General features: G+C 39.0%; 1 protein-coding gene across 1 annotated transcript in view; it reads left to right on the forward strand.

Moving 5' to 3' along the window:
- LOC133419939 (pyruvate carboxylase, mitochondrial-like) overlaps window positions 1–15827 on the forward strand; it is a 290321-nt gene that overhangs the window by 9793 nt on the left and 264701 nt on the right. The window contains exon 2 of the mRNA XM_061709419.1: window positions 14318–14454. Within this exon, the coding sequence (XP_061565403.1) occupies window positions 14318–14454 (137 nt within the window). The remainder of the gene's footprint in view (window positions 1–14317; window positions 14455–15827) is intronic.

The raw sequence follows: 15827 nt of genomic DNA on the forward strand, positions 1-15827 counted from the left end.
AGGTAGAAGTATAGATATTAGAGTTCAAAAATACTCCTGTAGAAGTTGAAGTATTGTAGAAGTTGAAGTATCAACTCAAAATGTATTTATTTTTATTTTTCTCAAGTAAAAGTATAAAGTACTGGTTTCAAAAGTACTTAAAGTATAAAAGTAAAAGTAATATAAGCGGGGAAAAACCATTAAGGCTAAAAGCCATTGAAAATGAATGCATCTTAGTATAATGCAAATATATTAAAGAACCATATATGTGCATTATTGAGCATTAACATGTGTTTCAGAGACCAGACACGTACAAACCAAATATGTTTATACTTCTCATCCAACCACAACCAAATTCACTCTATCCGGATGGCACAATTTAACTGGATAGTTTTTTTTAAAGGCCGAAATGAAGTAGAGTAAGGAGGCTGTTTTTAAAACGTAAGGAGTAAAAAGTAAAGATAATTGCGTGAAAATGTAAGGAGTAAAAGTAAAAACCGTCTAAAAAATAATTACTCCTGTGAAGCATACACAACCAAAAGTTCTACTTAAGTAAGGTAATGAGGTATTTGTACTTCGTTACTTGACACCTCTAGTTAGAGATTAGTTATACATGCATTCAGAGACGTTATAGTAGGCCACAGACAGATTTCCATGCACTTCCATGATGAAGTTACCATAGGCAGGATACGATTATGTAAATTGGGATGCTCTGATTTGGCTCACCCCAATGGGAGCCGATCATTGGCTGTTTCCTCTGCGCCTCCTCTCAGCGCTCAACCTGTGTAGGAAACACTTTTGAAAAAGACATTAGTATTTTCATACATTTCAGATTCTTTTTTTGCGTTATCCAGGCCTACCCTTTGTGGAGGGCAATTAGCAAATATATATTTTGCATGTACCCTGGAGGGAATCCATCAATCTGATCTCGTGACAGACCACAATTCTCTTTTGCTGTCAAAATTGTTTTAGCATAAAGTTCCCTGGGATTATCAATTTTCCCTTTGAACTGTTAAGGCAATAAATACTGTGAAAAAAAGTCTGAGCTTGCTCTGGTGTGATTTTGGCAACAGCTGTGGGATTAAAAGGGAATTCTACAAGCATCAAGTACTTTGCGCATCAAGTACTTTACTTTTCAAATCATGTGGCAAAGTTAGTTTAACCGCTGTTTCCTCTAGCCATTTTGTTTATTAATTTAAAATCTCTTACCATTATTTGGCTCCAAATTTTGTAGGCAACAGATCTTGGATTTTTGTAAAATCCAGTCGTCATCAGAAGTGTCATCGTCATTTGATTCTTTAATCAGTTTCATCGGATAAAGGTTTTGATTTTATCATTTAACTGGTTCTCTAATTTCTTTTTCGTCTGCGTTGTGTTTTTAAATCCTTCTAGCCATCAGCTTTTTATTTTGATCAGTAAGCGAAGCTATTTGAGATTCTGCATTACGGCGTCTACCTTCATCCCTCCAAAAATCTGAGGGAGTTTGAAGTGCTTTTTAGTTATTTTAACAATATTTAATACTAACTGAGTAACAAACAAAACTAACAAATAAAACTATCGGTACCGTGATTACCATACATGTATTTAAAGAACTGAAAAACTTCACTTGACAGAGCATACAAATCATTCCTGTTGGTGCAAGAAGAGCAAGTCGATTCTTGCAGAAATGAAATATACCTCATTTTGGGAGAGCGTGTCATCCCGACTTATAAAATAAAACAGTTTCTCTACATACATTATGTCTATTTCTCACAAATATATCAGTGTTCCAACACTTACGGACCCCACGTCCTGCATATGCATAAGAATAGTCCCCCTGGACTATCTTTTATTGGTACCAGACCAACCATGGCGCTCTTGGCCATTTCTCTCTTTAATGTTACCTGAGATATTAAACCTTTTTTTTAGAAGAGCGAGTCAGATTCTTAAGGCAGGAGAAGCAGAACATTCTCACAACACAATCAAATTCAAGTGTTATGAAATTGCCAGCGTTCCTAAAAACATCTCTACAATAACGTTCCCAATAACACAAAATAATAAAATAACCTTCACAACCACACAGCGGACTTACCTAAAATCTCAGGATGACGTCAACCATTCTCCGGCACTCCAATTCACAGACTTTCGACAACAACTCAGCAACAATAATTTGGGATTTTGTAAGTGGATCCCTTAACCTCTAAAATTTTAGATAGAGTCGCTGATTGCGCCGTTGTTCTGGAACAGGAGTTTCCATCGAAGGTCTATTGTCATCCGGGTCACGGCGCCAAATTGTTGTGGAATTTATCAAACCAGTTCAGAAGTCCGCTTTGTGGTTTTTTATGAGGTTTTATTGAGCCGGCGGTGAGCGTGTCTACACAGGCCAGAGGTCTGGTAGAAATGCTGACCTCGAGTGAGGTTGTAATCAGATTCTTATACAACAAGGAGTTTAACAAATGCAGGAATACACTAATCAGGCAAGAGACAAAAGGTAATTTACAGTCGGATGTGAATCGGGCCAAATGTCATTATCAGACATTTGGCATGACTGACACAGACCTCCAAATCACCCCATGGGGTGCTCTCTTGATTCCTGTCTGTTTGAACCAACTTCCAGGTGTCGGGATCTGCCCGGGGGGTAGGAAGTTGAGTAGCAAGTTGTAGCTTCCTCAAAAGGTCTTGAGTCCAGTTCAAAGCCCTGCAGGAGGTAGGACTGGGGCGACCTCCCCCTGCAGGGGGCCAAGCTGTCAAAATTCTTCATCAGCAGCATGTATAGTGGTTTGATGTTTGTTTTGTAGGTGTTCCCCCATAATTCCACACAATAAGTTGAGTATGGAAGTATGAGGGAGCCGTACAGTATGTGGAGTGTATTGCTGTTCAGTATGTGTTTCATTTTGTATAATATAGCAATTGATTTAGAGATTTTTGTTTTTGTGTTATTGATATGTAGTTTCCAGCTCAGTCTACTGTCTATGGCAATTCCCAGAAATGTATGTTCGTTTACTCGTTCAATCGTTGAATTTGACGTGTATGGTGTTATTGCTCAACGCCGCCAGGTAGACAGACGGCATATTTGTTTCCTGCTTCGCCATGTAAGTCAAAGGTGAAGTTGTGCCATCCATGATGCGCATTTGTGTGTCGTATCAGTTTTCTAAGAACTTTGGCCTTTTGTGAAGTTAATGTGTGAACCAGAGATGACCAATGTTTAAAAAGAAAAAGTTTCCCAGGGTGATGCAAAAGTTGCCCCGGTAACCGTTAACTTCAGAGAGAAGTTCAGAGAGAGGGACACGTCACAGAGAACAGCTGACTGATATACAGCGACGGTTATTAAGTCTGACTTGAGGGATGTGTGTGTTGCTATGCCTGAGGAGGTCACTGAGTACATGTGGCAGGAAAATGGCCTCACACACAACATATTTCTAAGAATTGAGGATGAGGAAGAAGTTGCAGGGTAAAGTTATTATAATCATGATGCTTATTGGCCTACTTCAGTCACAGACTGAAAACTGGTTCAAGTCCAGACGTTTGCAACAATGAGGAGCCTGCAGCTGGTTCACAATATTCTGGATCTGAATGAATAGTTTCAGCCAGATTCTTTCACCGAGGCCCTGGTTGTATTTGCTGCCAGGAAGAACGTGGAGCTTTGTGTCTCACGGCAACGAAAGCAACAGGGCTGAAAGAACAGGTTCCTAAACACCATTGGTATCTTTCAAAGAAAAGAACATAAACTACAAGTTAAATGTGCTGCCATGAACTTGCTCACATCTAAAACGAGAATAACCCCATGATCCCACTAATTTTCTTGGACTCAGCAAAAGTCAGAGGTCACATTCCTGCGCCCTAGTGGGTGTATAACATGACCTCCTGAAAAGACCAGCGGTATTTTTGCCACGGGGCTCCAACTTGTTGAGTTTTCTTGTTGAATTATTTTATCTGATGTTATTTTTTTTACACTGCCAAAGATTTTTTTAAGCCAAGCTGAAACAGCACTGATTCATTCAATAGAAAAAATAAGACATAAATAAATGAAACTTCAGTTTTAACCCAGCAAGGCCCGTGGTAGGTGCCGAATATCAGCCTTTGTCCCAAGAAACGCCATAAAAATCTTAAAGATATAAGTGCATTCTGCGAATGTGCCTGGAGTCTGGCTTTCTTTTCTGTAATCAATACCGTGTGGTTCCCAGGATTGCATGAGCGCAGACGTCTCTGACGCAGCTCATGTTCATTAGAATAGAATAGAATAGAATAGAAAGCCTTTATTATCAATGTACATGTACAGTGGAATTAGGCAGCAGCTCCATCAAAGTGCACACATGCAAAGACTATGCATTAGACAGAGCTCTCTTTTCTTTTTTTGATGACTTCTTAAAGGATGTACCGTAGATCCATCTCTGGTTTCCTCCTTTGATTCTGCAGACCCAATAACAACAGCTCACATGCAGTCTCATCTGTTTCTTTTCCATTTGTTGGGTTTATTTACCCCCTACCCCCCGGCTGCTTTTGATTTGAAATGGGCTGTTTGAGTATAAGTACAGAGTTACTGAGACAAAACCAGTTAATATTTGACCAAAGTCAGCTGACATCTGTCAGCAGTGAAATAGTGGCAGTCACAGATCTGTAAGACCATCAGTCAAAAACTCTTGTTTCTGCTTGGCATTACAGGATGAAGCTACAGTTGCCAGGACTGTTTTAGACGCTCAGGATGATGCAGATTACGTTGTTTACTGTCAGCACTTTCTTCAATTCCTCAGGATTCCTAAAGATTATATTTAGCTTTGATTTGCATATGTGTTGTTGTGCACAAATGTGATTCTGACCAAGCTTCCCTGATTGTGAGTGGACTTTGCTCTTGTTTTTTGGCCAGAGGACGGGAGCGCGTTGTAATGGTTTGTTTGAATTTAAGAAAACTCTTATGGTTCAGACAACACGTACTTATGAATGCAACAACTCACGTCAGGGATGACCAGCACATTTCTTTGTGTTCAATAATCCTATTTAGTCTTTATTTTGCATTCATGTGTTGCATTAAAAACATTTCTGATGATGCAGCGTCGGCTACTAGAGTGGCTTTGAAAATGTGGGACCTGAAAACGTGTTGAAAGTATTAAAAGATGACCAGATTTCTGGACCTTATTTAAGCCACGGACATAATCAAAACTTCCTCCAACAAACAAACTGCTTTAGAAAATTCAAAAATACTGTGTGTTTATATATATATATATGTCTGTGTGTGTTTGTGAATGTGTATATATTTTATTTATAAATAAAAGTAAATTTCCATAAATTCTCTACACACGTGGACAAATGTGCAGGGACCCATCCAGTAAAAAAAAAACCCCACAGAAGCCACTGAAATAACTTGAAACTGACAAAAGTAATAATAAAACATAATTTACTACAAATGAGACATTGTTTTTAGGATTGTGGTTCAACAGAATCATTTAAACACACTACTGAATCATTGGTGCCAGTAGAAAAGATGATGATAATAAATTGTTTGACTGTGTAGTCATTCTGCTGTGTGGTATCACGGGGTCCCCAGAATAAACATGCACCACGGGAGAATATCCTTTGGCCAGATGAGATAAAACTGGAGCTTTTTTGGCACGTCACATCAGCTCTATGTTTGAAGATGCAAAATAAATCATTGAACAAAACAAAATAAACCAAAGCACTACAGTTGATGTGAGAAATTGAGGAGGCTCTGTTATGTTTTTTCGTTAGGGTTAGGGTTGGCATTCTCGAAAGAAATGTGCTGCCCTGTGTGAGAAAGCTTGGTTGGTGGTCATAGAGGAGTATGACAAGGACTACGTTTACATGCAGTCAAAATTCGGGTTATTGCTAATATTCCGGTTACTGAAACATTTGGAATATTCCGTTTACATGCGTGAGCAAACAGGGTTATCCCTGTTTACATGGTAATTAATCATTTGGGATATCTGGATCAAACCCGCGACGCACGGAGAACATCATGACGCAATTCCCGTCATTTCCGCTTCTTCTTCCTGTATCCAAATTCAAAACAAATGCTGCTTCGCACAACTTTTCGCTCACCTTCTTGTAAATCTCGCTATCCCAGTACTTTCTACCTTCTACAAATGATTAGTCTCCTCCTCACTCCAAAACTGTGGCGTGGTCTTGCATTTCTCCATGTTTATAAGTACATCCTGGAATCAAAAGAACAGGATTCCTTGCGAACAGAGCATGTGCAGAAAACAAATTCCTGTTCCGTTTGATTGGGATATTCCGTTAGGCGTTTTCATGACGGAATATTCGGGTTTTAAAAGGAGTAACCCAGGGGTCATATTCGGGTTTTTAAAAACCTGAATATGAGCAAATTCGGGTTATTGGTGTTTACATGGCCGTGCAAAACCGGGTTATTGCTAATATTCGGGTTTTAAAAGGGTTATTGACTGCATGTAAACGCAGTCAAGGATGAGAAAACATGGGACTACTCTGAAGTGGCCTGACTGCACATCATCCCTGATCTAAATCCTGTTGAACGTCTGCGGAGCAAGCTGAAGGGGAACAAGCTGAAACATGCAGTCTGGAGGAGAACGCCTTTAATTCTGAGACGGATGAAGCAGTTTGGTCAGGGGGAGTGAACCGAGATACCCGTCTACAGGTGAACAGGTCTCACTGAGAGTTGCAGTATTTCAGTAATGTGCAACAATATGTTAAGTTGAGGGTTTTGCAGTAAACAATTTCTTTTGTCAGTTTCAAGTTATTCCAGGGATCATTGTAGTAAAAAAAACAACAAAGGTATCATTTTCTGTTGTTCTTTAGGTAAAGCTTCATAGAGCTGAGCAAAATTACTCTCGGCGTCAGTTTTCTGAAGTTATAAAGCCACACAGAAGAAGCAAAGCTGCAGCGAGACGTCTGGTCATCCATTTGGCGTGCTCAGTTCTTGGTCAAATGCCCGTTGGCAAGCATTAATAGCGGCTAAGACGTGTTTCAAGCCTTTCTTTTTATTCGTTTTCATGTATTTAGCCCTGCAGCCCACTGACAGCCCCACTTTGCTCCTCCATCTCTCACATTAGCCCACCGTGGCTGTAGATACCAATTTCTAGTAGTCCAAGTTTTAGTCTGACTTAAAGTTACGTTTGATGGAGAAGAGTTTAAATCAAATAAATTTTGAACTTTGATGATCTCCTCTAGCTCAAGTCAACGTCCTCAGCAGCTGCTAATCAGGCAGTTTGACTCACTTTATTCACATTTCTCTTCCGCATTGCTGCACTGCCCAGACTTGCGTCCACTTGACAGTTTGTTTATTGTGCTCAGTTGTAAGTTGACGTCAATTGTTTTAAAAAGAAACTAGTGCTGTGAAAACCCACAATAAGATGAAACTAAAGTGAGATCTTGGACCCTGCTCAGACCTGGTATTAAAATGCATTCCAGGAGATCCCATCACAAGTGGTCAACACTAATGCTGAAGGTTCAACACGTTCCTGGACAGATTCTGGTCTGATCACTGGGGACGGGCGTGTAGGTGGTCTTGAACATTTGTGTCCACATTGTCTCTTTGTCGTCTGGTCCTGATCTCAACAGCTTAGGCGATGCACTAAAACTGTTGGTCATGTGATTTTTCTCTTCATTTTTTGGGTGCATGTATCGTACACACCCCGGTTTACAGTATATTTTACACATCCTTCATTGAATAACACTTTTGGGAGGGAGGAGGGGGGGGTGGGGGTGAACATTCTCTGACTTGTAATTGATAGTTTCTTTTTTTCATTTTGTTTTTTTAAACGTCCGAGTTACGTCACGTTGTTTCAAGACTTTGGTGATTGAAAATAACGATGGATTTGTTGTTTTGGGTAAAGGTTATGTGGTTGTTTGAATTGTACATGGAGCCTGAGGGATTGATCCGATCACATTTTAACGTCAAGTATGTCTGAAGTCTGAAAGGGCTGTTGAGTAACGTTTAACAAAAAGACCAAAAAGTTTAAGCTCTCCTAAAACCTTTTAAATTGTTTTTTTTTTTTCATCACTTTAAATTGTATAAAATGAATACAATACACGAAGTCTTGGTCCAGCAAATATGGAAACCAACACACAACTCCCAGAATGAATCTTAAGCGTCTTGCTTTGGCTTCACCCGCAGCCTCTGTTTTCATCACTGGACCGAGTTTAACTGTAAACAATGAAAATCATTTCCATGTTTGTTTGTTTTTTTTTTCCTTCTTTTTCCACATATTCTTTCCGAAGGCAGCAAATCACAAACCACAGCAGATTTAGCACGAATCTCTGTGTTCTGTTTGCTGGCAGGACCTGTACAGTCTGTTGGTACCTAAAGTAAATGCCTGGTTGTCACATTCAGCTTAAAAGTTGTGCAAAAGCCTTTTTAAAAAATAGTTGCAACTCTGTCCTGCCACAGCCGCAGCGTCTACCCGTCCCACATTCCTCTCATAGCACTATTGTTTTGTTTTTTAAACTTAACCTCACTGAAAGTAGATCTCAGTGAACTATTTCACGGATACAAGAAGATGTTACAATATTGGGAAAGAGATTCAACAATGAAAAAATTAAAAATGATCTTTGGAGATGGAGGTGAGCGCTCGTCTCAAACACTGATGTGTAAAGTTGCAGCAGATGTGTAGCAGCTGACTAGTACAAGTCAGCTGAAGCCACTCTGATTCTGACTGAATAATAAGATCAGGCTGATCGTTACAAGAGCAAGCCATTGTTTTCTGGTATCAGAGATGGTTAACTCTTTGGACGTCCACCTCACCATCAGAGCCAGAGAGAGAGAGGATCAAATACAAGGAAAAAAGCTTGGGAAGCCAGTGTCGCCACATCACAGAACAAACTCAACCATAGCAGCTGCTGCACAGACGTGAGGTGAAGGTTTTCAGACAACAACCTGGTGTCAAGGACGGTAGAAAAGTGCCCGCTTCTGTCCAATAATACTAAGAATTCCTCTGCGTCCGTCCAACCTTTGCTCTGAAAGTGCAACTTGGTTATCAGATGTTTTTAAAGGGTCAAAACTTAGCTTAACTTATAAATTGAATATATGTGCCAATAACAGCCTTTGAAATGTATGAAGTGCTTTTAAATGTTCATAAATATCCCGCAGAAACATGATGTAAAAATACTGAACCAGCAGAGAGGGGAAAAAACAAAAAACAAACTTTATTTGCGTAGCACTTTTAAACAACCAGGGTTGACCAAAGTGCTTCACAATTAAAATCAAGTGAAAACACGGAATAGAAAAATTATCATAAGATGCATAAAAGTTATAAAAATATTACAATAGAAATAAAATTAAAGGCAGTCACTTTTTACTCGTATCAGCCACATGCCATTCTGAACAGGTGGCTCTTTAGTTTTAAGTTATGTACCTGTTTTTCTCCCCTTTATTTACGAGCCTAGGTATTTATGTTTTGTTTTGTGGTTTAATGAATCCATCAGGTCATATCTCACCTCTCCAGTTTTTTAGGACTGCGACACATCAGATGTAGTTCAGGGCCGGTAATACAGTGAAATAAATGTTAATTCAGAAATGACATCGACGGCTATTTGCTTGGTCTTTTAGGAACAAAAATGGGCAGAAAGTGTGATGGTACGAGCCGAGGTTGTATGAATGTACATAAATGTAGTAAAAGCATTAATGCAGAAACCTCAAAACATCTTTTTCAGTCTTTATTTTAAATCAACAAAAGTTGACCCCAAATTTTGCACAAATTATACACATATATACTTAACAATTAGTGAACTGTGCATTGTAATTAGCACCTCTTAGTTATAATTAACTATGTGACGAAGTTAATTCATGATTGAGTCTTGGGCTCTTTCTTTTTAATTTCACTTTAACTTGTTGCAGGATATATGCTGTTTTTTTTCTTCTGTCTGTACAAAATATTCAAACGACCATGGCTAACAGCTGGTGCTCACTTTATCAGTGTTTTTTTTTTTTTAACACTGCTTTGGTTGTAAGGTCAAAGGCATCATTTCAGCTTTAATAGAGTATATTGTTGAAGGATAAATCCACCTTTTGAGGACCATTCTTGACATCTTTATAAGCTCTAATGGGCCGGGTAAGGGCCATTAGAGCTTGGTTTTGCGTCATGTTTTTAATTTTCACAAACTAAAAAGCAGTGGTGTGGCAGCATTAGAGAAGATGTAATTTTTTTGTGTTTGCAGCTCTGGTCTGTTGCCCTTTTCCCTGCTGAAGTCGGACCTTGGGAAGCGGATCTGTTTCACAGTGTTAGCTTTGTTTAGAAACGGTATATTGTTACAGCCTGAGTTTCCACTGCACGCTGTCTTCAGACAGATTCAAGTCACAGACTCAGGCAAAGAGCCATCATTTGTTGCTCCGTCTTAGTCCGGTTCACTTGTGTTGTAATGTGCTAATTCTACCTGAAAATAAAAAGCTACATATGAAATGTTGAATAGAAAAATTGTCATTACATGCAATTTTTGAGTTTTGAAAACGTCTTTGCACTTGTCTGCCTCCTGCAGTGTGACTGATACCTTATGAGAGAAGTCTTCATCGATCATTTATAAGCGTGAAACTCACTGTTGGTTTCTGCAGCTAAATTTGTTCAATTGTGCCTTTTGAATATGTTGGATTGAATAGTTGACAGAATTTCTCAGCATTGAAATCTGAGACCACTGTGTGCTAAATTAGAATCAGAATCATGTTTATTTGGCCCAGTCAGATCAAACAAAACAGGGAATTTGACTGGTTGTTTCACTCACTGTACAGTAAATAGACAGATGACAGCTCTTATTAACATGTATACAATTTTTTTTTTTTAAGTGAAAGGTGCAGCAGTATTAGGTAAACATGGTTATTATTGAAAGGTGCATTGTTACAGCCTATTATTGTGGTTATTATTATTATTATTGCACAGTGGTTGGGGGAAGAAACTGTCTCAAATAGACTGTGTGCTGGGTGTGAGGGATCTGCAGAGATGATACCTGCCCATTTCCTGGTCCTGGACCGGTACAGGTCCTGGATAGATGGGAGGTTAGTCCCAGTTATCCTCTCTGCTGACCTAATTGTCCGTTGCAGTCTGTTCCTGTCTAGTTTGGTGGCTGATCCAAACCAGACAGTGATGGAATTGCATTAAAGCTTAAAGTTAATAATCAAGAAACTCCATGCTATTACATGTCTTAGTTATATTATGTTGTTTATTGTCTACAGAATTTTATAATCCATATTGCATACCTGTCAAGTCTCCCGTTTTGGCTGGGAACCTACCCTATTTTAACTTTCTTTCCCGCTCTACTCCCGTATTAGTATTTTTCAGTAAATTTCCCGTTTTATAATATATAATAATTAAAAAAAAACATTATTGTGCCTCTACAAACGGAATTATCACTAACCTCGCGAGAACTGCCCCCTGCTGTAGCCTGGGTGGCAGTTCTCGCAAGGTTAGTGGCGACAACTGGAGCAAACTCAGACCAACAAATCAGAGAGATGGATGGATGTAACAAGAGTGAAGGCATTTCTGCCAAAAAAGCGAAGACTTGGTGTAAATATCTCTCAAAATGGGATACCGAATTTACTTTCCTAAAGATGAGCAGGATGGGCGATGTTAGTGTCTCTCACAGGGGAAGGAACGTGCGTCTGTGTCATCAATCAGTAAATGCCAGGGAGCCACATGAGTGAAAATGTAAATGTTTCACTTGAAGACAATCAATGTGTATATAAACTGAAAATATTTAATATAAATAAATGTGCTTTAATTCACTTTTGTGTTTTCATTTAGGCTCTATTATAGGAATTACATACATAGGAATGTCAGGAATTTCAGGGTCAACAAAGGTCGGCCTATCAAATTCTGAGCAATTGTAGTTTCTAAGTGGTTGACAGATGGATATTTTAGATTTGTTGTAAACCTGTCTTAAAATGTAACACTGGACCTCGGTTGGGCTGGTGGGAAAGCGGGTGGCGGAACATTTCCCTTATTTTTATGCCATATTGCAGTTCACTCTTTATTTTTCCCGTTATGACTGGATGCCCGTACAGGACTGTCTCAGAAAATTTGAATATTGTGATAAAGTCCTTTTTATTTTCTGTAATGCAATTTAAAAAAAAAATAAAAAAAAAAAAAAAAAAAATAAATAAATAATGTCATACATTCTGGATTCATTACAAATCAACTGAAATATTGCAAGTCTTTTATTATTTTAATATTGCTGATTATGGTTTACAGTTTAAGATTCCCAGAATATTCTATTTTTTTGAGATAGGATATTTGAGTTTTCTTAAGCTGTAAGCCATGATCAGCAATATTAAAATGATACAAGGCTTGCAATATTTCAGTTTATGTTTAATTAATCCAGAATGTATGACATTTTTGCATTGCAGAAAATAAAGGATTTTATCACAATATTCAAATTTTCTGAGACAGTCCTGTATATACAGTACGTTGGGGCTTCTGTGTGTGCAGTACCGCGCGTCGGCCAGAGGGTGGCAGCAGCAGACTGTGAGGGAAGTGCGGGCTGAAGCCCTGAAGAAGAGCTCACACCTACATTCCTCACGCCTGTGACTTTAGCGGAGCTGCAGGTTTTGTAGGTTTTCCAGCAGCAAGTGAGCCTCAAATCGTCCAGCTGAGGTAGCTGTGCAACAACCCGCAATTTTGTGCACATGTCTCTCTAATTATGTCGTTTTTCGTGCATGCGTGACTCTCACCGTGAAGGGTTTTGCCGGTGCCCTTCCTTTTATAGGTCCATTAGGTAAAACCGCAGACATCTAATTAAAACGCCCATGTTGAGTGAGATGACTAGTGTTTCTGCTTTAAACTGGGTAAAAACGCTTAGAAAACAAGCTGATAGAGATAAAGTGTATATTTTTAATCTAGTCCGTGTGCTATTTTGTCCCTCTGGACCCTCCTTTGAGGGACAAACATTGCTTCCCCACCAGCACTACAGCTTAATACAGCAGTAATGAGACTGAGTAAAGTTTACGCTGGGTAAAGTTTACACGATGTTATCTGGTACTATTTTGCTAATTACAGACTAAGTGTTGCATCTGTAATTTGGCTGGGAAAAACACTACAATCACCTGAAGCTTGTTGTCTTTAATTAGATGCACATGCAGCTGCTGGAGCTCCAGCTGATTGTCTGGCACCTTCATCTTCATTTTTGTTTTATTTTAATTTGAATTCTTGTAACTAAACTTGCAAATTGGTCAACTCTCTTTGGTTATAAGTGGTACTGTGGCACTAGTTTAACTTTGTGAAAACTACATAAAAACAGTGTAAATATCAGTTTAGGGCGAGATAAAGTTGGAGAAAGTACTAACCAGAGGTGGACAGAGTACTCGACCCCAGTACTTGAGTAAGAGTACAGATACTACTGGTCAAAATTTACTCCGTTACAAGTAAAAGTAGCTCAGTCAAAATATTACTCGAGTAAGAGTATAAAAGTACTTGCTTTTAAAGGTACTTAAGTATCCAAAAGTAAATGCTTTTAAATTTACTTTAAGTAAGAGTAAGAGTAAATTTCTTATTTTCCACATCAGTAAATTACTATATTTTTTAATTTTAATTTAATTTTAATTTAATTTTTTTATTTTGTCTGTGGTTTGTCTGTGCCCTCGTTTTTTACTCGGTCGAACTCAAACATTGAGTTAAGATACGGCCAAGGATTTTGTGAAAGTCCCTGCTCCGAGTCCGGCTCATTATCAGACTCAGACGACTCAGCGGATTGTCTTTCTTCTCCTGACGCAGGCGTAGCCATTGTTGCGGCTCTGTCTTGACTTGTTGCGGCTCTGTCTTGACAAACGCAGGCTACTTTGGCGGTATCGTTTTGAGGAGGCTTGACGTATTTCCGCTTTACGTACATCCCAGTGGAGAGCGTGCACTGTGATAGGTCTCCTCCTTTGACAAAAACAGCTTGTGTCCAATAGGATTTTAGTGAAGAAGAAAAAAGAGCAGACCTGAAAGTAACGAGTACTTTTCAGCCTCCCTAGAAATTTACTCGAGTAAAAGTAAAAATATTTGTCTTGGAAATGTATTCAAGTAAGACTAATAAGTACCAAAGAAATCTAATACTCAAGTAAAGTAAAAATCCTCTGGATATGTACTTAAGTACAGTACTCAAGTAAATTTACTCCGTTACTGTCCACCACTGGTACTAAACAGTTTAAATCTGTGCAGAAACGTGCTTTAGTTGATATGTCTTTAATTTTCTTGAACCCATAAACACCTGTGTGTCAATCAAGACAGTTAAAAAGAAGTTGGAGCTACAATTTTATGATATAAAGATTCACATATTTGACCAATTGTCTATTGGGAATGATTAGTCTTTATCAGGTTTGTGTCTAATCAGCTGTTTCAGTTCCATTTATAAATCATGAATGCATAGAAACACTGTAAAATGTAGTTTTTTCCCCTCCCTCCTCTAGGATGATGCGGTTTGCGGTGGGCCGAGGTGGCCTCAGTGTTTTGGCCGTCAGGAGGGCGACTTGTCTCTTCAGATCTGCCCACTCTGCTCCGCAGAGCCAGTATCGACCAATCAAGAAGGTCATGGTGGCCAACCGAGGTAAAAAAAACAACCTGCATCCTGACACTCGTAATTGACCTATGCTGAAGATGACGAACAATCCAGACTGCACTGCTGATTTAAAGGCTGTTAATTGTGATTAATTTATAATGTAAGATAAAGCTGTGACATTTATAGTCTTCTTCAGGCACAGAGAGACTCTCTAAATCTTTTATACCCGGCATTTAGTTTGCCTTGAAACATGCTAATGTTTAAATGGATGGCGTGGGTGGGTGGCTGCACAAAATAGTTTGCTTTGACTTGAAAGTAATGAATTTCAGGAATTATTGGAAATAGATGTGATTTCGGTACGCGAGCCCTCGCTACCCACCAGGAAGTTAAATTGTGTATGAAGCTGTTTAAATATTCATTTAGGTTTTCAAAGCTGAACTGAATTTGGCAAGAAAATAAAATGTTTTTAATCCACGGACTGATGTTCAATGGGAGTTGTAATTATAGAGGAGCCGTGAGTTTTCTAAACAAAGCTCTCTGAAGCACACAGCGTTGACATCACGATGGACGTGCTCACGTAAGACTTGTGATGACTAGATTCCTTCCTGCTGGCTGTCCACAGAGAGAGGGAGTCGTTGTACGTTTAATTATTGTCTGGTGACACGGAGCGTCTGACTGACAAATAAATGTATTCATGCGATTGATTATAATTGCTTTTTAGACCCTGCAATTACGCTAATTCCCGTGGACACATTGAAAACGCTTGATTGGTGCGTGGGTTCCCAGTACGATTCTAGCTCGGCACAGGTGTGCTGCTCTGTAGGTCCCCTGCTGTACATATTTACACGAAATTTAATGTCAAATCCCTCATAAAAGGGCTGTTAGATGGCTTTAATTGAATGATTTCACTAAATCTGTACCTGGCCTGTGCTTTATATTCGCACCAAGAGGAGCTCCCTGTGGATTTCTTTATTTTACATCAGTGTGACGCTTTCAGCACCCCATTAGATCGTGTTCATCGCACCGGTGCGTCAGCGCGTGGGATGAGGAGGTTGGACCATCATAGCTGCCCAAATTCCACTTCACCAAGCTCCTTTCATCTCCGTTCTTTCGTGGCTCCTGTTTGTTTGACTCCTGTTCTTCTCGTCTGATGTCCTCTCTTTGTTTCCATCCTGACTTTTTCCAGTGACTTTCCTCCAAGGTCAAGGCCAAGGTCAAATTTTTTTTTTTTTCTTCTTTAAATTAAATACATTTCAAATCAACTAAGGTTGAACAAAGTGCTTTACAGGCAAAAATCAAACAATAAAACAAATACACATCAAAACAAATGGAGAAAAAAAGCAAATACAAATATTTATCTGTCAAAGTTTAACTTGAATTGAAAGCCACTGAGTCTTGAGCAAAGATTTGAATGTAGCAAC

Source organism: Cololabis saira, chromosome 20, assembly GCF_033807715.1.
Source record: "Cololabis saira isolate AMF1-May2022 chromosome 20, fColSai1.1, whole genome shotgun sequence".
NCBI classification, from domain to species: domain Eukaryota; kingdom Metazoa; phylum Chordata; class Actinopteri; order Beloniformes; family Belonidae; genus Cololabis; species Cololabis saira.